This window comes from Mercenaria mercenaria, chromosome 17, assembly GCF_021730395.1.
Source record: "Mercenaria mercenaria strain notata chromosome 17, MADL_Memer_1, whole genome shotgun sequence".
Lineage (NCBI taxonomy): Eukaryota > Metazoa > Mollusca > Bivalvia > Venerida > Veneridae > Mercenaria > Mercenaria mercenaria.
In genome coordinates, this window is record NC_069377.1 from 12,564,826 (window position 1) to 12,592,682 (window position 27,857).

General features: G+C 31.7%; 1 protein-coding gene across 5 annotated transcripts in view; it reads left to right on the plus strand.

Moving 5' to 3' along the window:
• Positions 1–27,716, plus strand: part of LOC123537364 (uncharacterized) — a 109,504-nt gene extending 81,788 nt beyond the window's left edge. For all 5 annotated transcript variants that reach the window (XM_053529062.1, XM_045321059.2, XM_045321057.2 and 2 more), the window contains 2 exons: positions 14,154–15,691; positions 16,374–27,716. In XM_053529062.1, the coding sequence (XP_053385037.1) occupies positions 14,209–15,691; positions 16,374–17,404 (2,514 nt within the window). In that variant the 5' untranslated portion in view covers positions 14,154–14,208 and the 3' untranslated portion in view covers positions 17,405–27,716. The remainder of the gene's footprint in view (positions 1–14,153; positions 15,692–16,373) is intronic.
• The last annotated feature ends 141 nt before the right edge of the window (positions 27,717–27,857 follow it).

Consider the following 27,857-nt stretch of genomic DNA (forward strand, 5'->3'; position numbering starts at 1 on the left):
CACTTTTAGCCGCTGTTCAGCATAATACCCACGGATGGCTTATGTCCGGTAACCCTTTGGACTTTGTTACATGGTCGGCATTGAAAATAAGTGGTTTGTTAATGCTCAGTCCGCCCCTTTGATGGACAATGGTCAGAATTAGGGGTCTGTCAAGGGCTCTATTCATGAAACACTATCTTCTTAACTTTAGATACATCTGGAGTCTGGACAGCGAATTTGATTATTGATTGGTCAGTAGTGGTCACATGACTGAATTTATGCACTCTTATTGGTCGGAATCAGTTTAGTGTGCTTAAAAGTTTGCCGATTATGAAAAAATTGAAAACTATTTGATAAATGATATTATAAATTTGTATAAAAAGATAATTTATTTGAATATGATAATTGATTTTCTGCTTAAGTTACATGGTTTAATGTTAAATTAATTTTATATGCTTTATAAAGGCCAATAGAATCAGAGACATCTTTAAGCAAATCTGAAAGTCTTAATTGAAAAAAGATGATTTATCATTATTCAATTTCCGTTGTTTTTTTTCCTCTCCAAGTCATTTCATAAAGTACACTATCGTTAATTAACTCATTCAAAATTTATCAGCTTTGAGCTTAAATGGTCTTAATTTTTTATGAGTAAAAGCGTATAAAAAATCATTGAAGAATTATCTTTGACTTAAAGCATCTTATGAACACAGAAGTTACAACATGATGAAAGGCACAAGAGTGGTACAAATAGGGTAAGGTAATTAAAAAAAGATATTTCCTGAAAATTTGCACGAATTTGAATTTATCCGGAGGGAAGCATGTTAGGTGAGGTAAGAGCTCTGTTCCAATTATATGCATGCACAATTCCTGTCACTAGAAAGTAATCCCAAAGCCCTGACATTCAACTATTGCCTGACATGGCAGTTATAGGAGATGGTGACAAAACTAAGAATGCTTCAGCTTGTACAGATGGCGTAAATGACATTATTTAAAGTGACATTACTGCTTACAACAGTGCAAGAATGGAAGCATTTGAGGTTAATGTTTGAGCACTGGGTTTCTTTTGTCATGAGAGATAAAACTATAAGAACATTATAAGAATGGTGTCAATTAGAGTAACATGAATTCATTGGAAAAAATGCCATTAGAGCATTGCAATAATGCCATCAGTGAGGGTAACATTAGAGCATTGCAAGAGGGTAACATTAAAGCAGCATTGAGGGTAACATTAGAGCAGCATTGAGGGTAACATTAGAGCATTGCAAAAGGGTAACATTAGAGCAGCATTGAGGGTAACATTAGAGCATTGCAAGAGGGTAACATTAAAGCAACATTGAGGGTAACATTAAAGCAGCATTGAGGGTAACATTAGAGCAGCATTGAGGGTAACATTAGAGCATTGCAAAAGGGTAACATTAGAGCAGCATTGAGGGTAACATTAGAGCATTGCAAGAGCGTAACATTAAAGCAACATTGAGGGTAACAGAGCTTTGCAAGAATGCCATCATTGAGGGTAACATTAGAGCATTGCAAGAATGCCATCATTGAGGGTAACATTAGAGCATTGCAAGAGGATAACATTAGAACAGCATTGTAGGTAACATTAGTATTATTTATTTATTTGGGTTTTAACGTGCACCAACACAGTATAGGTTCTATGGTGCCAAACAGGACTACAAATTTTGGTTCCACATCTCATTTACATCAAAATAAAAACATGAGGTATGGAATCAAAATGAAGGTAACATTAGAGCATTGCAAGAGGGTAACATTAGAGCAGCATTGAGGGTAACATTAGAGCATTGCAAGGATGCCATCATTGAGGTTTACTTCAGAAATTTGCTAGAGCTTTACAAGAACATTGCAAGAATGGAAGTTTAGGGCAGTTGCAGTAATACTAGAACATTGCAAGAATGGTATAATTGAGTATGATGTAAGAATAATGCGCAAATGACATAATATAAAGTTAATATAAGAATGTTGCAATCATAAGCAAGATGACATCATTTAGGAAGGTAAATAGAAACGTAATGCTGTTCCTAATGTAAATTTAAACAAGTAAAGACAAGATCATTAATGCAGAGGGAGTAGGTGCCTAAAACATTAATATTGACAATGAGAGTACAGTAGGAAATGTGTGAGATTAAATTTATTATAATCTTGGCATGTTTGAGTCCATGGGGATCTTTCAGCTTTTCCATATCTGTATATAACACTTACAGAGGACTACTGACTTGACTGCTCACTTATAGTACCAGAATTTGAGGAAGTCAGATGTTATCATGGGCTTCCATTGTAGTTGAAAAACGGCAAGTTTGAAAACAAAAAGTTTTATCAGAGATGAGGTTCAACACAAGGTTATAAATGCCTTAACACATACTGAATTAAAGGTGAGCAGAGGTTAACCAGGTTTTATCTGTCTGCTGTGGACATACAAAAGATAATGTTGCTGGCTTATGTCATAGACTGACCCAATGCGGGCAGGTCAGATGTCTATATTGTAATTAACTGGGGAGTTAAGGAAGAAAGGTGAAACTGGGTCCATCATTACACTGTTTGAAAGGATTGATACTCACTTAGTGAAAATTTCGCAAAATTTTAATTTGAAAGAGTATTTAATATCAGTGTTTTAGGACTAGGTAGAGTAGTGGAAGATTAAGTAAAATTGAGTGGTTGCAGATTCAACTGGTTTTTTGCCCATTTTAAAACCAATTAATTTGTATTGTCACTTAAAATGAGAAATTTGATTTTACAGATTTATCTGTGAAACTATTTTCTTTTTTTTGATGTATGTAATGTAACTTTTTTATTTTAAAAGGAGATTTTATCCCATCACTGCCAACACCATTAGTAGGGGATTTTAGTTTGATTCTATAATTGCAGATTTTAACTTCTTATTGAATCTGCGTAAACACAATGTAAGTTGCTGGTTGCAAAGGGATTATTAACAACATCAAAGATTGACCTAACTGCATCAGAAGTATCAGAGTTCAAAAGGTCTAGGTCCATCAACAAGCATTTGCATTTCCCCCTGTAACCATTATCTATACACAATAGGGGCCACAAATGACCCCTGACTAGACCCCTGTAATGCAGTAGCTTACAGCATTTCTCTCATCTTTCCGTTGCAATTTAGACTGGTATATAGCAAGTTTTTGGCGGGAAAATTGTCATCTGATGAAATCTTAACAGATTAGATGATGCATTTGCTTAGTGAGGTAATTTGATTAATTAGGAAACAGTTTACCAAGAAATGTGTGAAATTTTATAAAGAAGCCTACTGAAACAAGATCTATTTTGATGCCTATGTTTAATTGGCAGAATAATAGTCTAATACACTTGTTGTTTTTTTCATATGCAGAATAAAAGTTTATTGAAAAAAATGGATGCATCATTGAATGAGCATCATTTATAGAAAGACTATTTATTTATATGTTTGAAGAGAGGTGATGGCATTTTTTGTATATATAGACTAAGCATCTGTCTGTCTGTCTGTCTGAGTTTCCAATTATTCCCTCTGCAAATACTGTTGTATATATATGCAGTCTCTCTCTTTCTGCCACTTTTCATCGACTGAAATATCCAACGCCATTTAAAAATTCAAAAATTAAATCTTTTATGATCTTTCTTGCATGTGAACTGAAACATTAACAATAGCTATGATCATAGGGTCACAGTCAGGTGGCAAGTGATTTTCTATTGGTAAATCATTTATAAAACCACTGTCCAGTCTACTCCCAAATCAGCCAATCAGAGGGCAGTGATTACATGAGGATGCTGTATACATGTAAGACACTGACCACTGACAATGATATACACACCTTAGATCCATTAAATTTTGGAAGTTTCCCCCAGACACTTTGAACAAATTCTCGGAATGTAACAGTTGAAAGAAAATTATTCTGAAGTGTGAACTTTTAATAAGTTTGTTATATTTGTTGAATTAGATATATTATATAGAAAAACTATTTGGAAAGGATTTTGATAAATGGTAAGATTATTAAAGCAAAGGTGCCAAGTGTGCATTTGTTTTTTATGTAAAAAAATCTTATCAATTGTGTAAACTAATAGGGTTTGGAGATCTGTCAAATTGGAAAGAATTTTAATAAAATTTTAGTACCTTTAAATGATATAGGCTTGAGGTATAATTTGTAGTACTTATTATTGAGAACTTGCTTTAAAACAATTTGAGATTTAAGTACATAGATTATTGCTTCTAAATGGAGTTTACCGAGAACTGACGGAAACTATATGTGCTTCAAATTATGTAACATATACCATTACTACAATATTTTATTTAGGTAAAACATTAACAATTATTTAATGTTTTGAGATATCAGTCTTAAGGATTAAAAACAGATTAAGGAGAAAATCAGTTATGTAACAATCTGTCTTACCACATTTGCAAAAAAAGAGAGATAAGTAACTTAAGCTTAGATCATTAGAAGAAAATTTTAATTGACCAGTATTTCATAAAGCTTTATTTATGATAAGCTTTATTTAAAAAAATAAATGTAGTTTGAAGGAAGTCATTGTAACAGCATTATATTGAATCAATCTTGTTAACTTATACGGAATATTAAGGTAGCTCGAAGTCACATTTTCTTAGAAAGTTTATTTTTAGGGTTTAAGCAGAATTTCTTTGAAATGGAATAATTTCTTCGGAATAATAAAAAAACTGATTTCTCATTGAAACCATTTAATTAAAGGAGTGTTAATTTTAAGAATAGAGAAATTTGTCTAAGTTCATTTCCAGAAGAAACATTAAAAGATGTCTGAATTTCTTTTAAAGTTGAATTCCTTTAGATTGACTGACGGTTAAAAAAGTTTTCTAATGAAATGCATTTTCTTTCGTTTGACATACTGTGTTTAATAACGTGAGTAATATAGCCATGTTGCCTTTTTACATTATTCATACGTGATCAATACGTTGAAGAATTGCATAAGGCATTTTCTGAAACAACTGAATTACATGTGTGAATAGTGCCGAGAAATATGCACGATATGACAAAATAATTATACTGTAGTAAAGCACAGCCGTGATATAAATCCTAATGATCCAGTGGAGTTTTTTCCTTGTAGCGGTATGGAACTGCGTGTGAGCCATCATTTATCCCCGGGTTTTTAAAATATGACAGTAATATTTGCTTTATTGTTTATGACCATGTTTGGGCGTGCGCTAAATTAAAGTTTTCGGAAATTCTGCACATAAATTTAATTAGAGAATGCTTTTGGAGTTTATCGATCGATGGGTGTTATTTTGTTTAGTGAGTTTCTGGGTTTTTCTAACAAAGATATGTATTTGCGGGTGAAAGTGTCACGAGTTAAAGGCCTTAAATCTAGCGAGGCTGACATAAGAAAATTGCAAATAAACAATTTCTCAATTTCAGGGTCTATGTTTCGGCTCATGATAAAAGTTTTTAATCATTATAAAGAAAATTTCGAGAAGTATTTTGATTGGTGCTTCTTTGAGATTTCAAATTATCGGGGAAAACAGGGGAGTAAGTAAAATAAGTTGCTTCTATATTTATGTCATGTGAAGGGATATTAATTGCTGCCATCCAATTTTGCAAGTTAAAGTGCAAATAAATTATCAGGGATAGTTTATAATAATCGCGATTGGCAACAGTATTTCCAATGAACCAATTTTTTTTTCAAATTCTAATTTAGAAAGACATATAATATATTTATGAGCATAATTTGTTTAAAAAAAATTATATTAGGGGGGAAAAAACAGCTGCACAAACCCACTGTTTTGAAACATTTATCTGCTACTAACTTCAATTAAGGCCAACCTAACACATTTTTTGTTTCATGGAACCTGACTTTAGTTCTTGTTACTGCAGGGATGCAGAAAATAGTTAAAAATGATCACTTTTGCAAACTCCAAATGCAGAAACTTTTTCAGATAAATATAAAAAAGCAGATGTTTTAGCTAATTGAAAATAATTTTATTAGATCTAGTCCTGACATTTAATTTTGATGGCTGTATGGCTCTAATCCCCTGGACCCAGATCTACAAGTCTGGAAGATGATAGATAGCTTACAACAAAAGCGGAATCATTCCAAATGTCATCTCAATATAAAAAACTTTCATAATAGGTTTCACTTTTATTTGGAATAATTTGTTTCTGTAAGTTTTAACATTTAAGAGACATGAAACTTAATACTAGCATATGGAATTTATATTTGGAATCAAATGACTTACAGATTATTCGATATATTAGATTTTGTAGAATATTACTTTTTTTATATTATTTCATCCTGCACGCGTTACGGTTTTATCTTGGCTTATGATGATTGTCTCCTTTTTGCCAATTAATTAATTTTTAGCGCTTAAACTTTTCTTTAAAATAATTTCTTAGAATGTAAAAACCATGAATTATATATGAACGAGTCTTTCCGATAGTAACAGATGCAGCAATTTACGATTTTTTTCCGCTGGAAGTACAAAACATCATATTTTTGATAGCATATGGATAACGAATAATTAATGAACATGAACGTCAATTACAGTTCATCGGAAGTTGTCGCTGGGATACTTTTTTTCCAGACATAACACTAGACAAAGAGCGTACAAAAATCAATAAGTCTGTTGGACAAAGTGAAATGTATCTTTAGGGGTCCAATGGTTCCCGTCTGGCTCTGTGTATCCAGATAAGGAAATGTATAATTGCAGACTTTTTCCAATACATTGAGAGGTCAAGCGAAAGAAGTCTTTTTTTCCCCGTTAATAGGATTATTTGGCTATTTTTAGATATCAGATTGTTTATTGTTTTTTAATGTGTTAGTTCCATTTTTAGACATACTGACTTCCTTTTTTTTTTGGCGTAATTAAGCTTTTTAAGTTTGGGTTTTCTATTCAATAATTCATATATTATGTATATTTTGTCAAACAAACTTTTTTGTGTTTTGTTTTTAATTAAGAAATTAAAGTGGCTAAATGCCCATACTAAATGGCATCACCTGATTGGTTCTAATGACGTCAAAGGATTCTAATCAAGTACCTGGCAGATTGGCGGAATGTCTTTACTGCATCATGTAATTTATTACGCATATTTCATCTTTTTTTTTCACACATATTTGCAAGTAGTTCAAAGTTTCATCATTTGTAAAATTCATATTTGTGAAATCATAAAATATACCTTTAAAAGATATTACTGATTTAAATGTGACTCATAGATAAAAATGACTAAAATCATGAAAGGCAAAATTAAAATCAATCAAAGAGTTCTTTTTTAGAATTTGAAATATTATCTTTTTTTTCCGATCTTCTAAAAGATATTTTTACAAACGAAATATGTCAGTCAAATAACATAACAGATCTCCGTAAACAGATTAGAATCTTTTTTTCATAAACAAAGTGTTACTTAGATGGAAGTTTTATCTTTTGTTTTGTTGTGCGATAAAGTTTGATAGACAAGGGAATTCAGAAGTATAATATTGTTAAGAGTTCAATTAGCGACTATTTTTAAACCAGGAAACTGATATGTCTATCAAAATATGGCACATTAAAACATCAAACATTGCTTTATTCCATATATGGCATTATTACAGAAATTGGATATCTTGGTACTCATTGTCACCAAACTGAAGTGTCAATCTGCTATATCTAGAATTCTGTCGTTGTTCTATCGTTGGTATATCGAGTGGTACGCCTCATCAAATTAATATACAGTACAATCTAGTTAAGCCCTCTTACCAGAGTCGACACCGTATAAGGGACCATCTGTCGGTCTATTTATGTACGGGGGTTTCCAATAGGACAATTTTTGATAACAATGAAGGATAACGGTATATTTGCATTCATCACTGATTTAAATATTTCCTCGAGACAGAAAAAAGGCTGAGACTGTTGCGATCACAGTTTTTTTTTCTGTAGAGATTTTTTTCAGTGTCTGATGGAGTATTAAGGGGCAAAAATAAATCGCTTTGTTGAATGCAGTGAATTTTGAATTTGGAGTAAAAATGGTATTGTTTCTTTTATCATACATACAGTATATATAAAGTTCATAAGAAATTAAGGGATGTATAAGCCAAAGTCACAAATATAATAAATAAAAATACTGGTTAAACAGTGTACAATATCATATTTTCAATTTTTACTATTTTTGTTTTTAGATGTTCTGATAATTGATAATTGATGTTTAAATGAAATTTTACCTTTACTATTATTTGATTATTTTTATTTTCTATTTGTAAGCATTGAAAATGAATAAATTTGAAATAGGTAAAATGTTGGATATTTGTTAATATCAGAGTATTAATTTTTCAGTTTTTAAGAAATTTATATTCTATTCAATCTGAGCATTAGTTTCTTATCCTGTCACTACTTTTTAATTACATGTGAAGAAAAGAAATGGACAAGGAAATTATTAATTGAAACAGTTGAAAAAATCTAAAACACAAAAATTTGCAGTTAAATAGAAAGTTCTACAAAGGCTAGATTTATGAAATATTATGTAATCTTAAATATTATGTACATGTATTAATTTGAAATATGAAAAAAAAAAAAAAAAAAGCTAAAAACTTGCTATTTTTCTTATAAAAATTATACATATAGCTGAGCAGACAAAAAATCAACTTTGGTCAACGGGAGACCACTCCCTCACAATCCTTTAGATAATTGAGCAGGGAATGCGAGTTTCTTTTTTTTAATTTTTGAAAATTAAAGTGGTGCATGTGGGCAACTGATTGATAGAGAAATAATGAGACAGCATTATGCAAATAATAACAGCATGCCAGATTTTAGATACATTAAATGCATTGTCATGATTTTTTTTCCCTTCATTATATACTCGAGGTGACGGACTGGCTAGCAACCACGGAACCTCTTTTCAATTAAAGCTTTCCAACTAAAAAAAAAAGATTAACACAATTTTGAGCCTTTTTATGCTACAATATCTGCATAATGATGCAGAAAATGGAATTACGTAAGGCCAAGTATAATGGGTTTACGGTCTCTGATTATAGTAGAGTAGGAAGCTTTAATGCAGAAATTTCATACTTAAACATCAGTTAAGATTTAGTAATATCTGAGGTTAAGATTTAGTTGAAACTCGAACAAATATACATACAATGTCAGTTAAGATTTAGTTAAGACTCAAACATATATACCTACAATGTCAGTTAAGATTTAGTTGAGACTCAAACAAATATACATACAATGTCAGTTAAGATTTAGTTAAGACTCAAACAAATATACATACAATATCAGTTAAGATTTAGTTGAGACTCAAACAAATATACATACAATGTCAGTTAAGATTTAGTTAAGACTCAAACAAATATACATACAATATCAGTTAAGATTATACATACAATGTCAGTTAAGATTTAGTTAAGACTCAAACTAATATACATACAATATCAGTTAAGATTTAGTTGAGACTCAAACAAATATACATACAATGTCAGTTAAGATTTAGTTGAGACTCAAACAAATATACATACAATGTCAGTTAAGATTTAGTTGAGACTCAAACAAATATACCTACAATATCAGTTAAGATTTAGTTGAGACTCAAACAAATATACCTACAGTGTCAGTTAAGATTTAGTTGCGACTCAAACAAATATACCTACAGTGTCAGTTAAGATTTAGTTGAGACTCAAACAAAAATACATACTTAAAATATCAGTTAAGATTTAGTTGAGACTCAAACAAATATACATACAATATCAGTTAAGATTTAGTTGAGATTCAAACAAAAATACATACTTAAAATATCAGTTAAGATTTGAGACTCAAAAATACTGATACCTACATTATCAGTCAAGATTTAGTTGAGATTCGAATTCAAACAAACAAAAAAGTATATTTACGATATATGTTAAGATTTAGTCGAGCTTCAAACAAAAACTTGTATACTTAAAATATCAGTTAAGATTTAGTTGAAACTCAAACAAAACATTTATACTTTTATCAGTTAAGATTTTTATAAAAACTTCATCTTTGAATTAAGATTCATAAAAAAAGTCATTCTTGCATAATTTATATTTAGATTTTTATGAATTAATTTGAACTCAGAGTTAAGATAGTGGATCAGTAACAACAGTCATTATGTTGTCTTGTTTTACTGTTCTGGCATTATCAGTGGTAATGTTGTACCTAAATCTGGTTGCTGATAAGAATAATTAATCTTTTAACTATTAGATAATTATATTTTTGTTCAAAAACTTTTTTTTATTTTTCTGCTTTTGTTATTTCAGCAAATTTTCTTCTCATCCTGATAATCTCCCTTATTTGGGTAAAAAATGAGGCATAATTATACAGAAATTTGAATTGCATCAGGAGTTATTTCCCATGAACTAAGCATAGGGTCTCTGTAATGACTAGTTGTAATGCCGTCAAACTTAAGTAAAAGCAAGAACTTTATTGTTTGATTAGAAACATTCTTAGTTAGTTGTCTGGTTTGATGAGAGAAGAAACCAGACTATGTGGTTGTAAATCTTGAGGACCAGTCCCAGAATGCAGCCTTTCTATTGGTTGATTTTAAGACAGTTATCTGGATTTAAACCAGTCAGATGCTGGAGGATTGGGGGGAGAGGAGGACAGGTAGATTTGCCCTTGTCCGTCAATCCTTCCATCCATTGTCTGTCTGTCTGTCTGTCTGTCTGTCTGTCCAAACTTCTGCATAATTATCTCAGTAAGTATTTGACCTAGAGTCATCAAACCTCACTGGATTGTTATTCAGCATGTGAAGTTGTGCATTCTGTTGTTTTATTTGGGATTTCACACAGTCACACTAGAGTTATGGACCCTGACTTAGTCAAAAATATGCATACAGTGATAGGAGTGGGGGCTCCAGTGTCCTATGGACACATTCATTTGTTTTAACATTGGATCCTGTGCTTATGTTTGGTTTATTCATAATACTTATCAATTAAGAGAATAAAAGGGAAAACTGAAAGAGGTTTTTGTCGGACAAGGTGAAATTAAGATATGATGAACATTTCTGTTTTTTTTTTTATATATATATATATATACATGTAACATTTCTAAAAGGAGTGGTACTTACGATGAATTCTATCTATTTATTTATCATGCATGTGATACATTCAAATTTGTAAACTCTGACAGACGTAAGAAAAATTCATGCTGACATCTTCTTTTGCATAACGGAATAACCTATTTACATTTGTTCTGTGCAAACTTTCAAAATGCAAATTGCATCGTTATAAAAACAGCTTCATGATGAAATGTCCTCAAAGAATCTAGTTTCCTCCATGTGTGTGTGTTTTTTTTTTTTTGTTCGCTAGCCTATTTCTCTAGATATCTTATGAACGTATTAACAGCTTGTGCTGGTCGCAGGCCTATGCATGCAAAAGAATAACTTCAATCATTCTTACGAAATTAAACCAATGGGAATTATGTTCGTTTTCGTAGCTGAAATTGCAAAAATAACTTCATTCTTAATTCTTCGGTTCCAAGGCAAGGGTTTTCTTAAGAATTATTGATTGAAGTATCGCATTTGCGCGTAATTTATGTAATACCAGAGATGCATGTGCTGAGTTTTTGCCACTCTGATAGATGTAAGTTTATGGACGATTTCTGCATGATAGGAAATTTTATGTCCTAAGGAGAGTTGTAATGTTTTAGGCTTAACCTCTCCAAGGCGTTAGATTGTTTCTTTGCAAGAGTTATTACTTTTGCACGGAGAAAAGTTTTTTTTACTCGTGTTGAGAACTGGCAACTAAATGTTTGTACTGACTGCGAAAATACATTACTGGAAGCCTGATGTAATTAAAAGACATTCTTTTGAGAAAAAGGCATTGATACGTGTCCCTAAAAATTTACATGTTTTCCCATAACTCACCCATGAGAAAATTTAAAAATGAAGCATAATATATGGCCGTGTTTAATAAATGGACGTGGACATTTTTTAAAAACTTTTTTTGCAGTGAGTTTATGGAGTGATAAATCTTTTGTTTGCCTGCAGTTTCTCATGCCACTGCGTAAAATTGCAAAGTTGGGAAACTAGTTGTTTAGTGAGGATCAGCACACACATTTTTTTATCATGTGAAAAAAGTTTTGCTTTTTATCCATTTTTTTTCATTTTATTTTAAATTTTAAGGAACAATCCTGTTATGAAAGCCTTTTAAGTAAAACCTGCTCACTTTGAAATGGTTCAACTTAATTTCATTAGAGTTTGAGATTTTTTTCAGTTCTAGTTATTGTGAAGTTCGCGGAAGTCTTTAAGAATAATGTTTACAACAGTAAACCAGTCAGAATATACTAACAGTATACCAGTCAAGATATACTAACAGTATACCAGTCAAAATATACTAACAGTATACCAGTCAAAATATACTAACAGTATACCAGTCAAGATATACTAACAGTATACCAGTCAAAATATACTAACAGTAAACCAGTCAGAATATACTAACAGTATACCAGTCAAGATATACTAACAGTATACCAGTCAAAATTATACTAACAGTATACAAGTCAAAATATACTACTAAATGCAAGGTAAAGGAAATATTAAATTGTCATGCAAATTAAACAAATATAGTAAAACTTATATGAATAAACTGTTGTAATGTTTTCTGCTATGAAAAAATGAGTAGCTCAAACGTTATAAATTCAGGTCACATTGGAATTACGTAAGTCATTTCCAAATGACGAGAAGCGACAAAAAACTGAAATTAATCCGTCAGCACTTGTGAGTTTTTTTTTAATGATATATGAAAGCCTGACCATTTGCATTATATCACTGCCAGAACTTTAGCGGTAGCTGTTCACACTTTTCATGACATTAGTTCATGATAAATGCGAAAATCTTCCTCTTCTTGTCAAAATTGCATGTCCTAATATAGATGAAAGCCTGTCAAAGGAATTTTGTATCGGGGATTTACGAGTTAAAATAGCAGCGCATTGACAGGGCTGCAGAGGCAAAACACCATTTCCTGAAGAACAGATGTAAAGCTATTGGACAATAGTTGATTTTAGGGAAAACTCCATTGATTTTATCTAATCTTAAAGCTTGAATTTGTAAATTTGCAAGAATGTGCAGATTTTCTGTGTGCAAATTTGTCAAGGGGTTCGATAAAGGGGAAGTTTTGCAGAAAATGGCATATTCGCTGCAGATAATGTCAACTTTGCTGGAATTTGTGGAATGACAAGTAGGAGACAAGAAATTAAATGGGGAAAATGTTGCTATTGCATTATTATGATTACGGGGGTGATTTCTAAGATTTTGAGTCGGTCATTTTTGAAAGTTTCCTTTTGAAGATCGTATTATATTTTTGTCAAAGTTATATCAAATCAGTAATGAAAAACTAAATATAAAAGACCTAGATTAGTACAAAAAATATCAAAACGCGTGCAGGATTTTTAAAATGACTTAGAAAATTAAACTGTAATAAATAGATTACAATAAAAGTTTTACAGTAGATTCAGATACTGTTCAGACTCAACATTTGAAGGCTCAGCTTGCTCATGCAATTAAAATTTCGCAAATTTCATACAAAGTTCATTTTTAAATCAAATGAAATTAGCTTAATTTCATTAAGTAATGATACTTTTTCAATTAGAAACATTGAAATATTTATTGTGTTGAAATACTGTTGAAAAACGGCGTTAAACCCAAAACAAACAAACAAACATGTGTTTGCAGTTAATTTTTCTTTTGTCAAATTGGACATCAAAAGACAGTGTTTTTTGATATATTAGAACTCTAAAAAAAAAAAAAAGTGAAATAAATGGTGGCATACTTTTTGGAGAGAATTAATTCAATTCATGGCACCATAGCATTTTTCGTGATCTTAAAAAGGTTGAAAAACCCGTAATCTAACATGCGAAAAAATGCTATAACTTACAATTATGGAATGAAAATTATGCATTGCAGAAGCTTTTTCTCGAGTAGTTTCCACAAATTTGTACAAATTGCAGAGCTACAACAAAAAAAGAAATTGTTTTCAATAATTAAAAATGATTACTTGTTGTGCGTAACTATAGGGTAAATTTTTATTGCTGCTCAGAATACGTATTGTGTGTCTTGAAAGCGGAGAACTCCCATTTTACGTCATGTTCTGACATATTTTGCAATTCTATAACAATAAATGTAAGGAAAGTTTGGAATTTTATAATTTTAAGTACTACTGATGTAATTTTAGAGATATGAAATTGGGATTTATTTTATATCGGTTCCTTTGATCTCTTGCAGGTTGTTTCGATAGTAACATCTTCAATCATCTTTCACCCACAATGCTGTGTTCAAGATGATGGATATACAGTCACCGTCATGTTTTAGAACCGCAACGACTCTACCTCGCAACACGTCATCTGGGACACTGTCCTTGAATTCTCCTACAGCAGAAAGATCCAATACTAAGTATTCGTTTTCGAGAAGTAGCAGCTTCACAGGCAATATGGTTGTAGAATCCCAATCGCTCAACTTTCGTCCGATGACACCGGATCCTCATCCGGATACTGTCAATAAATCAGACACTAATAAACTAGATTTAGAGAAATCTGTACAGCAGAATTTATCCATGCCGCCAGAGGGCGCCATGACTCCCACTGATGAACCGGTCTCAAAGAAACAGAGACTTCTGACATCAAGTGATGAACTTTCAACAAAAACTGACATTGAGTATATTTTTGACAATTTTCGCAGTGATAAAAATGATCAAAATTCTATGGAGATGAATGGAGTGCATTATCCGGAAGAAAAGGTGCAAGATTTTTCGACAGAATCCATTGATGGCATTGATGGATTGCCGACTGGTGAAAAACGAAGAAGGTTGTCAGAATCTGTCCCATTGAAAAATGCTGAGTCATTGTTGGAGGCCGCATTCAAAGCAGGTCTTGATAAAAGTCCACCAACTCTTAGCCCTAGAACGATATCCGACACTGATTTTGACGCTGCAAGTACCGGAAGTCCTAGTATGAGCATCAGCGGCGAGAGACGTAGAGCACGTAAACCGAATCTAGAGGATATTGTACGTAGAATGAAAGAAGTGGAAACAGATTATTATAGTGAGGATAGTGAAAATGATGACTCAAATGAAGATATGCAAGAAGGGCATGATGAGGTGGATGGTGATTTGTCAGTCAGAATGCCTGTGTTAGCCAATCAAATGGATGGATTAAAAGAAGGCAAGAATTTCAAAGATGGTGATAATGTAACCAGTTACGATCAGAGAGATTTTATGAAAAATGGACTGAATGAAAACAATAACATAATTGAGAAAACACGTCAAGATGAAGTAGATAAAGAAAATAAAGGTCACACTGTTGGTGACGGCGATATTGAAAATAATGGTGTACCACTTCCGGCTTCGAAGCTAGATTCTGTCGGACAAAATGGTGAATCTGTAATCAAGCAGACTGGCAATGTGACTTCCCCTCACAGTACGTCAAATAATTGGCTCCATGGAAACAGTCCTTTCAATGGATTTCCGATGTTCCCATTCCAAACAAACCCTGCAGAGCTTCCATTCTCAAAATTTATGAATCCATTTGAAAACAAATTCAGCTCACCCGAGTTGGAAAAAGATTATCTTAAATGCCAATACTGCGAGCGAACATTTCGACGACAGAAGAATCTTGAAAACCACATAGAAAACACGCATCACGGGAAGAGTCCACAGAGAAAGAAGTCCGGCGAGACGGGAGGGGACATGTATTTCAAGTGTACACACTGTCCTTACACAACAAAGCATCAGAGCAATTTGTATGTCCATCTGCGTATACATACAGGTTAGAAGTTTTTGTTAACTTTAAAGGTCCATAATGCTTTAAATGTTTATCTTAAAAACAGATTTTATCAGCTTCCCAAATAGATATTAATTATTATGCTTAATTACATGGTAAGAAAAGCACTACTTTTAATATTGCACATGACCTGCTACAGCCTTTTTAATAAAGGGAGGTAATACACCACAGTAGAATCAATGAAACATTCTAGTATATTCAACAATATTCAAACCTTTGACAAATGTTAAAGGAAGCTTTTATTGGAAATAGGATTTAACAAGAAATTAATGTATTTTGTATTTTATGTTCTTAGAAAATGCGGCAGCCACATTTTATACAAAGGCATTATGAGCCTTTAAGAATAATTTTGTTAAATTTTTCAAAGCACTAAGGGAAAAAAAAAATAGTGAATGAAGAAAATGGGCATTATTTATGTTATTTATTGAGAAAATGGAAATTCTTTTAAACCTGTAAAATTTTATTCTGTAGAAGCAAGTTGCCAATAAATAGAGGCAAGTGTACGGGCTATATGATGGAAGGGAGTAAACTTCTGCTTTAAAAATCATTGTATTTATAAGAATTGTTTCCCTTGAAAAAGAGTATAAATGAGATATAAACTGACAAGTCTTTCCTTTTATTATGTCATGATGTGTTCAAGTTGAATAAGACTGGTTTTCTGTTTCAGGGGAGAGACCATACATTTGTGGTGCATGTGGGGTACAGTACAGTCAGAGTCACAGTCTAAAGTCACATATCATCAACAAGCATGATAGTATCATGTCATATTACATCAAAGAAAAACGTACCCGCTCACCTAGAGGTCTGGGTTACCTAGCAACACAGCCAATACCGGGAGAATCCCCAGTGTTCAAGATGCCGGCATCTCCAATGATGCCCCAACCATTCCCTGGCAACCCAAATGGCCTTCACCTTCCACAGACATCTCCAAGCCAACAGCTCAAGCATTCACCACCATCTCTTATGCAGAATAACCAGTCTTCTGTACCACATTCACCAGTTCTTTCACCAAATTACCCACAATCCCAGCAGCAAATGTCTCCTGGAAACCAGCAGCAACAACAACAGCAGCAAATGTCGCCACATCAGCAGTTACACCGACCACCATTCCCGCCATTTCATCACATGCTCCCAGAGGGTATGGAAATGGCGCAAAAATCTCTCGAGTTTGCTAAGCTTGGTTTAATGAACTTCCCATTTTATGGAAAACCGTTCCATAGTAAGCCAAGTCCACCTTTCCACATGAATGGACATGGCCCGATATCCCCACAGTTCACCAATGGACAAAATCTTCAACAGCCAAGGCAGCAACCAACGGAACAAACCATGCAGCAAAATGGGGGAGGTCAGCAACAGCAATATCACAAAACCCATAATCCATTGCAAGAAATCCATGATAACAGACATCAAGACAATACTGGTGCTATCGATCTGAGAAAGAAATGCAAGGAAGAGGCACTCGATTTAGCTGTATCCGACAAAAACATGAAGTGTTCAGAAGAAGGAACCAAATGCCCGAATTGTCTTCACTTGCTGAAGCTAAAGATGCTGCGAATGAACGTTGTAAGAATGTTGAGCATTTTAGTACCAAATCTTAACTTTGAAGAGAAGGGAATCAATGCGGAAGGAGATTCGGTTGATGATCTCTTACGTGATGTTATAGAGAGCAATATACACGATGAGGAGTTGAATGATTAAGCTATAAATAGAAATCCTGTACAAATAAGAAACAATTTTTTTTTCGTATGACGATGGAAATTGTCTTGTGGAAGGTGTTTTACATGCAAACTGAATGAATAAAAAAAAGTATTTACTTTTCATGTTGTATTAATCATCGCATGAGAAGTTTGTTTTGTGCAGCAAATTGTGGCAGCAATCATGCATTCATTCTAGTTACGCACAAGTTGTAGTATTAAAGTGACTTTTTACACAAAAGCATCCATATTTGACAATTGTTGGAGAGTTTATTCTATATATAGTGAACTTATGGTGCAATAACTCATGTCTCATTCGGAATAAGTTCCCTTTGTTAAACATTGACATATCAAGAAAGAATTAGACATCAATCGTGTAGTGTTGGACATTCACGTCAGTTCATTCGATAGCTTCGTCTCATTTACATATCGCATATGATTTGCATATTTCATTTTGCTATCCAGCTTAAAGGAGCTGAATTCGATACTGCCGTGTATCATGTACTAATTTCGGAAAATCCTGCCGCATACATTTGCACGTCATATTTTTCAAAAGTCCATTGAATCATTTATTTTTAAAGAGATCACTATTTATTGAGTGAAAATCCTGCCATGGTACTCGCGTTTAGTGAGGAATGAGCGATCATTCGAAATCGGCCATAATTGGTGTTCGGACTTTGTTTCATTAAGGATTTTTTTCCTAGTCAGTGTAGACAAAAGTATTCCAAAGATTTATACATTATTATGAAGTGAATGGAACAATCCACTTTTTGTCAAGGTTGTTTACATGAACTATTTTTGTGTGATGTAAAATATTTTTTAATGTCTCAGTTAAACTGTAGGCATTGTGTTTTGTTGATTTCATGACTTTGGGTCACAGACCTTCATTTTCACATTTAATTCTGGTGAAGTTTGGAGCAAACTACAGATTTTGTGTCTTATATCCTATACCCTATGGGCAGCATACACATTTTTAGAACTAATGCTTCTTACCCTTAGTGCTGAAATGGAACATTCCATAATGACTCGGACATTCCACTTGTTTCTGAAGGGGTTATACACATTCCAAAATGGACCTGTCCATTACGTATAGTGCGAAGAAACATATTTTGATATCTCTATGGATGCAGCAGACGCAGACCAGATATTTGGAGACAGACTATAGAAATAGCAGCAGCAGACGGAAACCAGATATTTGGAAACAGACTATAGGAGTATAAGCAGCTGACACAAAATTCCATGTGATGATGATTTCTTCCTTCATCAAACAACATCATGTTGTGTGTCATAAGACTTTTATGCAAGGTGCCTTTTAAACTGGCAGCCAGTTCGGTGAACTATTACTATTTTTAGTGCTACCATTTTCTGCAAATCTGTAATTTGATCTGAAATTTCCACTGAAAGGTCAACTGGTGCTTAAATGCAATACAGTTGGTGGTTGGCGAACAAACCAAAGACAATTTAGTTTAGGTTGACTTATAGTGTTTATATTATACATGTTTAATGTTTTTTTGTGAACTATGTGCTCATTTGTTTTGTTGTACATTTCACATTTTTTAGAAACTTGTAGTTGTGCATTGTGTTTTTAATTAACTAATACTGTTTTACAAATTATGTGTTCCTGCGGCTCTTTATGATTATGAATTTGTACATACAAGTTGTTCTGAAATTGTCAGTTTTCGTCAGCCAAAATACAGAGTTGCATTTAATATGCTAATCACTATTTTTCCTGTGTAAAAAAAAATATTAACAAGTCTTTTACCTGGCCTGATATGAACCCACCAATTAATAGTTCTGTTTTTGCTATTACTGTACTTAACCTGTTAAAAAGTGCTCCTTGATGTGTCTCATAGGAAGCATTCTTAAATATGCTTCTTTTAATTGTCATGAGCTGATATTAACATTTTTTTAAAAAAATTTTACTTATTTACTTGTATGTGGAAACATCCAAAATTATTGTTTTAGAAAGGACTTAAAATTTTTGCTTCAAAACTGCCAGAGAACTTGTTAAGGAGCAGTTCTTAGGCCTTGTACATGAACTTTGGATCAGAGACGAATAAAATGTATGAACTGTGGTGCATTAGACTGTTTAGGGCATACATACATATACCTAAAGCATTTTACTACTTGTCACACACATTTCATTGCACAGAAAAAAAAGTAATTCTTTTATTACCTTTATTTTTGTAAGTGACTGGGCAACTGTAAACAAAGCCGAGTATAATGTACCTGTTGGTGATGTTTTTGTTCTTTGAAGTTTCACTGCTGCTTAAAATGCAACTGAAAAATGAGTGTATTAAAACTAAACAAGAGAACACAGTGAATTAAATAGCAGATTTGCCTAGTATGTGTTTTCGTATATTTTGCTTAGTATGTCAAATATATGGTTATTTGTTTTGAAAATCAAAATTATGATAGTTTTTACTGCTGATTTTTAAGCCTAGTCCAGTACTTAAGTATTGCTTGTTTTTGTCCAAATTCTGCTCAAAACTTAAGACCATTCTAAAAGCTGTAGTACCTGATTGGCTGATGAGCACACATTTGAAATTGACCAATGGCAAGGTTGCATTGAATTTTTCATAGACTGATGCCAGTTGTTCTTAAAATGAGAAAGAAAATGTAATTTGCTGTAATTTATTTCCTATATTTTCAATATCACTGAAACAAAAATTTGCTTTGGTTATCGGAAATGAAAAATGGAAAGCAACAAATTGAATTGCACATGAAAAACAAGCAATATTTTCTGTATGGCCTTTTTTGCGATGTTTAGATATTAATTGCATTCAAGATAAAAGGATAGTGAAATCTGAAAACCATAGCCATTATTGGAGTATTCAGACTTTAGTTGGAAAAGTGGCTATATAATGTATTTTACCTTTTGATAAAACTGTTAAGATTTCTTTAAAAAAATGTAGACTTTAAAACATCTATATAATTTGTAATGTTTTTAAGAAAGATGTTAGAAATTTGAAATGTGTTTTCAGTAACAATGATTATATTGATGGAATTACAAGCTTTTTTGATTGGTGCTTATTTACAGAAACTGTATTTAAATTAACATTTAAGGCCTACATATCAGTAAGGCCACACCAGAATAATATTTTTTTGTTCTATAGATTGTACAGGATTAAAAAATGTCATCAATTGTAACAAGATAAAGACAAAAAACAAATTTAGCTTACCATGTATAATTGACATTTATAAAATCTATTTAAAGTACTGAAATGTCCATTGCTTTGTGGGATTTATAAGCTCTTTTGTAACACACAAAAAAAACACAGTTAATATATAATGGTTTCCAAAAAGTCAGAAAGGAACTTCAGATATTAAAGTTTGGGTTGCAAAAAATTTCATCTTATTGGCGAACTCTTTCTGTCGAAGAGGGCTAGGAGAAGGGAACTTAGAACAATGAAAGAAAATTATGAATTTTATAACTTCTTTTTTGGAGTGGGGTTTGGGGGGGGGGACTTATTTCCAGTACAGTCTGTAAAACAAAAGATTTTCTTGATGTAGCCTTACAGTGAAATGACCAGAGAAAATGAATGTCCAGAGACTTTGTGCCTATAGAATCCAGAGGGCAGCATATTTTAATGTTTTTGAATCATCTTTAATCTTTAATTTCAAGTATGCTTGTTGTACTTTGGTCCCTTTTTTTATTCGTCAGTCTGTAACATAACTGCATGTTCTTTTTTGTGTTTTGTTAAAAATCAAATTGTTTTATTGTTGCAGCCTAAAATAATGTTACTTTAGTGTTCAGAAAAATGATCATGAAAGAAAATTAAAAAAAAAAAGTTTCAAATAGCTTCAGTATAGGGGATAAAGTGATTGAGGAAAACTGCTGACTTACACAAGAAATTTGCTCTAGAAGTATAAGGATTTAACAAAAAAAGATATTTTTTGTCTTTCCTTCTGTCTCTTTTATAGATTTATGTAACAAATAATTTGTTCCTATTGAAATTCTCCTTATTAAACCAATTTATATCCAGTTTAAATTATAGGGTCAATCTCGATACAGCAGGAACTGCCATCTTATTTTGTAAGAATTTTTTTTTTGAGTGGTGGAGAAGGTGTTGGAACACTAATATAACTTTAAATGTGCAACATATTACTGTATAAAAAAATATAAAGAATTAACCCTAAAAAGTTGTTTTATTGGGTAGAAGAAGCACATTATTTTTGACAATTTTTGCAAAACTTACATTTAAGATCTTACACATTTTGAACCATTTTTGACTTGTAAATTTACAAATTGAATCCTGTTCTTAACATGTGAAATGGCAATGATGTTATTCTCAGAATATTTGTATTATAGATAGGAAAGATAAGTCATGAAAATGTTCCACAGAGTAACTTCCCTTTTATAACCAATATTCTGTTTAGTTTCAAGAGTAACTTCCCTTTATATCCAATATTCTGTTTAGTTTCAAGAGTAACTTCCCTTTATATCCAGTATTCTGTTTAGTTTCAAGAGTAACTTCCCTTTATATTCAATATTCTGTTTTACTTTCAAGATCCTTGAGGCTACATTCCTAAAACTTATACAAACAAATTGTAAATATTTTATGCACAACTTTGCCAATGGTTTGTTGAATTTTTTGTTTTAGTTTACATATCCTGACTGTGTTTTTGTTTTTTATATAACTGACCTTATCATTCCAAAAGGAAAAAAAACTTTTAAAAGTCTTAAGTTCAAATATGTTTTGTTTGCTTCCTTTCATTCACCCTTAGAGTAAAATTTTTTTTATAAATTTTTAAAACTTTGAGGGTTAGTGTAAGATGTTTTTGTTCATGTTTTCTGTAAGAAATCAGATTTGTATGGTTGAATTTAACATCTACAATTTGAAATTATACACCTGTCAAAAGGCAATCACATTTGCTTTAACATTTTAGTTACTCAAATGCTTTTAAAAATTCCAAAATTGCATCTAGTAAAATCAAGGAAGAAAATTGAATTGTTATTAATGTAAATTCTTAGTCTAACAAAAACGATCAGTGTAAGTCGGATGCCAAAATGATAATAAATTTTGTTTTCATTTTATTTTTTGTTTCACATACGTAAGCCAAAAACGCTCATTCTGTTGAATATTTCATACCATTGATTTTAGTGTAGGTGGATACATTTTTCAATGTTTCTTGTTTCAAGGCTTGAAAACAGAGCATTACAGCAGTTACAATAAAATCATTAATATATTCTGAAAAGAAAAAAAAACAAGATTTTAATTTCCATATTCTGGAATAGAAAGGCAGTGTAGCAAGAATTCACCATTTCCTTTATAAACTATTATGTAATATTTATAACAATTTTATGAAGTGCTTTATTTCGTTATAAGGCTCGTATTTGTAAGTTCTAATGCATAAAATGCAGCAAAAAGTTAACGCTGTATAATTCCTAGTCTTCTTTTTAATGTAGTGGACCTAGAATGACATTCGTCACATTGTGATTTTATGTATTCAAATTCGGAACTCAGAATTTTTCCGACCCTTTACAGAAAGCCATGTGCATGTTGTGCTATATTTACGACCAAAGAATTCCAAATTGCCGAATTGGTACATGTGAAAACACAGAAATAGCCGAGTGCCATAATGGGTCCATGACTTTTAATTCCAAAAGTTATCTGCCTACATTATAATTATCCGTTAAAATCATAAAAAAAAAATCCACACAGATCTCAGCTTTGAATATCGGTATTGGAGGATGTCTGTCTCGGTAAAGTAAATTGTTTTTAAAAATGATGTTATATACAAAATGGTAGAAGTAGTGCTGAATTTGAATGTTTTGTTTTTGTAAATAAACCAAATTATGTCATTACGACATTTGAGCCACGCCATGAGAAAACCAACATAGTGCATTTGCGACCAGCATGGATCCAGACCAGCCTGCGCTTCCGCGCAGTCTGGTCAGGATCCATGCTGTTCGCTTTCAAAGCCCATTTCAGTTAGAGTAACCGTTAGCAAACAACATGGATCCAGACCAGACTGCGCAGATGCGCAGGCTAGTCTGGATCCATGCTGGTTGGAAATGCACTATGTTGGTTTTCTCATGATGCGGCTCATTTATATTTTCCATGTAATCTGCATGATCTTGCAGTTATTTGCAAACAGAGTGCTATATTGTATCAATATTCATTTATTCGCTTGTACAGAGATTGTTATAACTAATAATTTCTCTGTAATACAGTTTTATTCCACCAAATTTAATATAAATTTTTGTACATTTTTATTAAACGTTTTGTTTAACGCAGCTCTTACTTTGTTTTGATCTCAGCCAAAAAAAAAATTACACTAGCTTTACTTCGCACATTGAAATATTTTTGAGGAAAAAAAATCCCCAAAAGTGTTTCTGTTACAGCATTTATTCTTTAGGGACCAAATAAGGTATGTGTTTTACGTCTCATACATTTAGCGAGTGTATTACAATGATACCATTGACTAGTCTGTAACTATTTTCTTTTGTTAGAAAGGTTAAAGTTATTGAAATATTACTTTTGTTGATGTTTATATGGTAAAATTGTATCGGATCTCTTTGTTAAGGTAGCATTTCGTAACAACAGTCAACATAGTCTGTTTCGTTACGTATTCTGAATAATAACAGGATTTCGGCATTTTGGTTCTTACAATTAACAGAGGAAGAATGCCGAAAAAAGTTATGATTGAGAATAAAAATAATTGGACAGATTTTGATGGTGGAAATTACGGTTCTGCTACTTTAATATTTTATTTCTATTGTTGACTTTGCTGAAATAGAAAAAAATATTAGAAAAAAGAAGAAAAAACTACTGTTTAACAGCTTGGTTCTCCTATAATAGCCCACCTACATAATTGTTATAATTTATATACATAGGCTAAGGTTGTAAAGTCCTTTAGACATATTCTTATGTTAAAACCCACATTGTTTTTCTCAGTTTTTTTGTTCAAAGGCAGACATAGAAAGAAAACTAAATTGATATTCTTGCCTTCAAAAATGTACAAAAAATTCTTTACTTAGAAAAAAACATTTAGTATAAAAGATAACTGTGTTTTAGAAAATATTGTCTGTTCTTTTTTGGCAATTATGATAAAGTTGTGTATAAATCAATTTTTTTGAGTATAGATTAGTATTTTTGAAATGATTTTGAGTATAATTCATTTGTTGAAATAGCGCAGTTTGTTGAATAGAAGGTTAAAGTACTTACTTTTATATGTAATAGAAAATATATAGTCCTGTGGTTTGGGTTTTTTTATGTAAGAATTTGTTTTTATGGTCTACTACAACCTTAGTAATACACGCATGTACATACACAGGCAATTTTATAAATTATATAATTTTTTGCTGTATAATTTTGTCAAAATTATTGTTTGTTGTTTCTATAATTTATATACATTTTAGCATATTTTTGGTATATATTGAATATATGCATATTATATCGTATGTGAAGCTATGAATATTGTACTTTGATTTTTATTCGATGTTTTTATTGCAAGATTCTGTCCCCTAGAGAATTGAATTGTGTACATAGTTATATAGTTCATAAGATTATTTTATTGTTTTTAAGATATAATTTTCACTAAAAAACGATTTCTGTGCTAGATATCTTTAAAGAGTAACTATCAGCTATTTTTGTGCTAGATATCTTTAAAGAGTAACTCTCAGCCTTTAAAGTGGTAGACGGTATAATGTTAAAACTGTGGCCTAATGGAAATACATCTAAAGAGATTGCTGGTCTTTCAGAGTGATGTTTTACACATTTATGCAACAAATGAATAATGCAAGTATTATGCGTAACAATCTTGATAACAGAAGTAAAGAGTTCCAAGTTTCGTCTTTAATAACACAACTCCCAAATTGAATAATAACAGGTAGATCTAGTGATAACGGTTATTTTGTTTTGTGTAAAATAACAGTTTTGTTAATTTCAAATACTGTCCTTACTGCTAGTATTATTTACTAGTTAATAAAGAGTAAATTTTGCCTTAAATTTTACCAAGGTGCATTCCACACCAGTAGTCAACAATTTAAAATTTCCATCTGGCAAGATGCTGGTGTTTTAATTCTTCAGGCAAGGTAAATTTTAAATTATGTGAAAATAAATTGTGTAAAAAAGTAACAAGTTTTTAATATCTCTTAAAAAAACCCTGATTTTCCCTTTTGAAAAATCACAAATTTAATTCAACAGTTCAGGAAAAGCACAGAATTTTCACCAAATGAACATTAAAAGTCACAGAAAAAATAAGTCAAAAGTTACCCTTTACTAATAGTTAATTAATGTTATGAATTTTTCTCATCTTGCTATAGTAAATGTATAACTATTTGACTAGTTTTGTCTCCTATAATGGTTGTGATGATACGATTTGTTTGCCTGCTGTATGGTGATTCAAATGTTTAACCCTTACCCCGCTAAATTTCTATAATGAACTTGTCCGTCTGTTAATTTGGACAGTACCATTAAGTGTTAAAAGGGGATGCTTACCAAAAAGATACTGACTGAATAGCGAACAGTGCAGATCATGATCTATACTGGCCGCAAAGGCAGAATCATTCATGTCCAGCATGATAACGGTTAAGAAAAATACCATTCCTAGTCTTTCTAAGTATGCTTAGAAATCAATTAATTCCAAACATTTGGCTCGCAACTGAATAATTTGTATTCAAAATATAGTGCAAATGACTTTAATAGATGCTTAACTTTAAAGAAATAAATAGATTAAAATAATGGACACAAAAATAAGCGTACTTGCAATTTTGCTTTGATAGCTTTTAAAAGTCCTTTTTATAGGATGAAAAGTGAATGCTTTGATTAAAAGACAAGTAAATAAGATTGTAGAAATTGTGATATGCTTGGATCACAGTAACTGATTCAGATATATTCTTAAATAGCTATGCTCAATGATCAAAAGTTCTTAAAATTCTAAAACCTTTTGTACATTTTTGTATTTTTCATTTAAATGATGATTGTTAATCTTTAAGTAGCCAAATGAGTAAAGAAAAATAAGCAAGTGTTACCCATATAGATATTTCAGTATAAATCAGATATATAACTTGATGTGAAAAAAATTAATGTTGTAGATTGAGTGTAAGTGAAAATGAAAATGTTTCTGTGGAATGAAACGATGAAAGAGGAGTTTTTCAGATGTTTTGAATGTATTATTATACAAGTAACTTCCTTGTTAAACTGTCACTGCCATCTTCCAAAACATAAGTGCCATTTTTATTTCCTGCAGACTGTGTCATTTTAATTTTCTATAGACTGTGTCATTTTATTTTTTCTTTAGCTTGTGTTCAGGTTGTGTTCAAGCTATTCTTGTATTTCTAGTGTTCAGCCATTTTGTGTTCATTTTGTAGTTATTTTAAAACTATCTGATAATTTCTGGATGTGTTCATTCTCTTTTATTTTGATTTTTTAAGAGTGCATATCAGTTTTTGTAAAAATACGTATTATATAAACACCTACAGTGAAAAAAGTGTTCTCAGTTTGTAATATTTTATCATATCATTTCTTTTAAGAAATTCGTTTTTTTTCCATCAACAGAAATGGATGATGAAAAAATCAGTGTTTTTCCATTACACATTGGCATTCTCAGTATGTGATTAATTGGTAATTATTCCATTTGTCTCTTCGATTCACAAATTAATCAGGGGTGGGTTTATCGGTAGATAACGTCACATGTGTTCTCTCTGAGGAATCACTCTTATTTAAATAGAAAAAAAACCATTTATAATGAAGAAAAAAATATTTCTCAATTATTTATTCTTTTCTAATGCCTTTTTTTTCTTCTTGTTTTGAGAAAGGGTTTTTAAAAATTGTCGACAAAAACTCTCATTTATAGCATGCTTATACGTTCTTTTGTTCATGAACAAAAATCTTTTTATGTCCGGTGTTTTTTTGTTGTTGCATTTGTTTAATCCTTTCCATGATGATTTTTGTTTGTTTCCTTTTAGAAGTTATGTTAAACATTTTGAAATGTTTTGAATTTTGTTCATTTTCTTATGTTTTTCGATACTTAACTATGTGCTGTACTAACTTAGATCTATTTTATTGTGTTCATTGTTTGATTATTAATTAGTATTTTTTAACCATTTCTTACACACGAAATGGCCTCTCCCTTTTTGGAGATAAAGAAAACCCTAACTTGTAGTATTTTGATCAGTTTTTACATAATTAGTACTAAGTTTTTCTGCGTACTTTACAAATTAACAAAAATTATTTTGGGTGCTTACAATGTACATGTGTTTTGTGTAGTATGACTGCGCGAGAATAACCTGTGTGTTAGATATAAGAGCAGTCAGTTGTCTGTAGGATGTAGTTAAATGGTGAAATAAAGCAATACGTAGAAACTGACACTGTCTTTTAGTCTTTTGTTTTCCAGCCTAAGTATATGCACTCCGCCATTTGTAGAGTATTGTATGAATGATTACTACACCTTGGGTACTTACATTGACATGGAGTGTACATACAAATATGTAAAAGAAGCCCAATTCC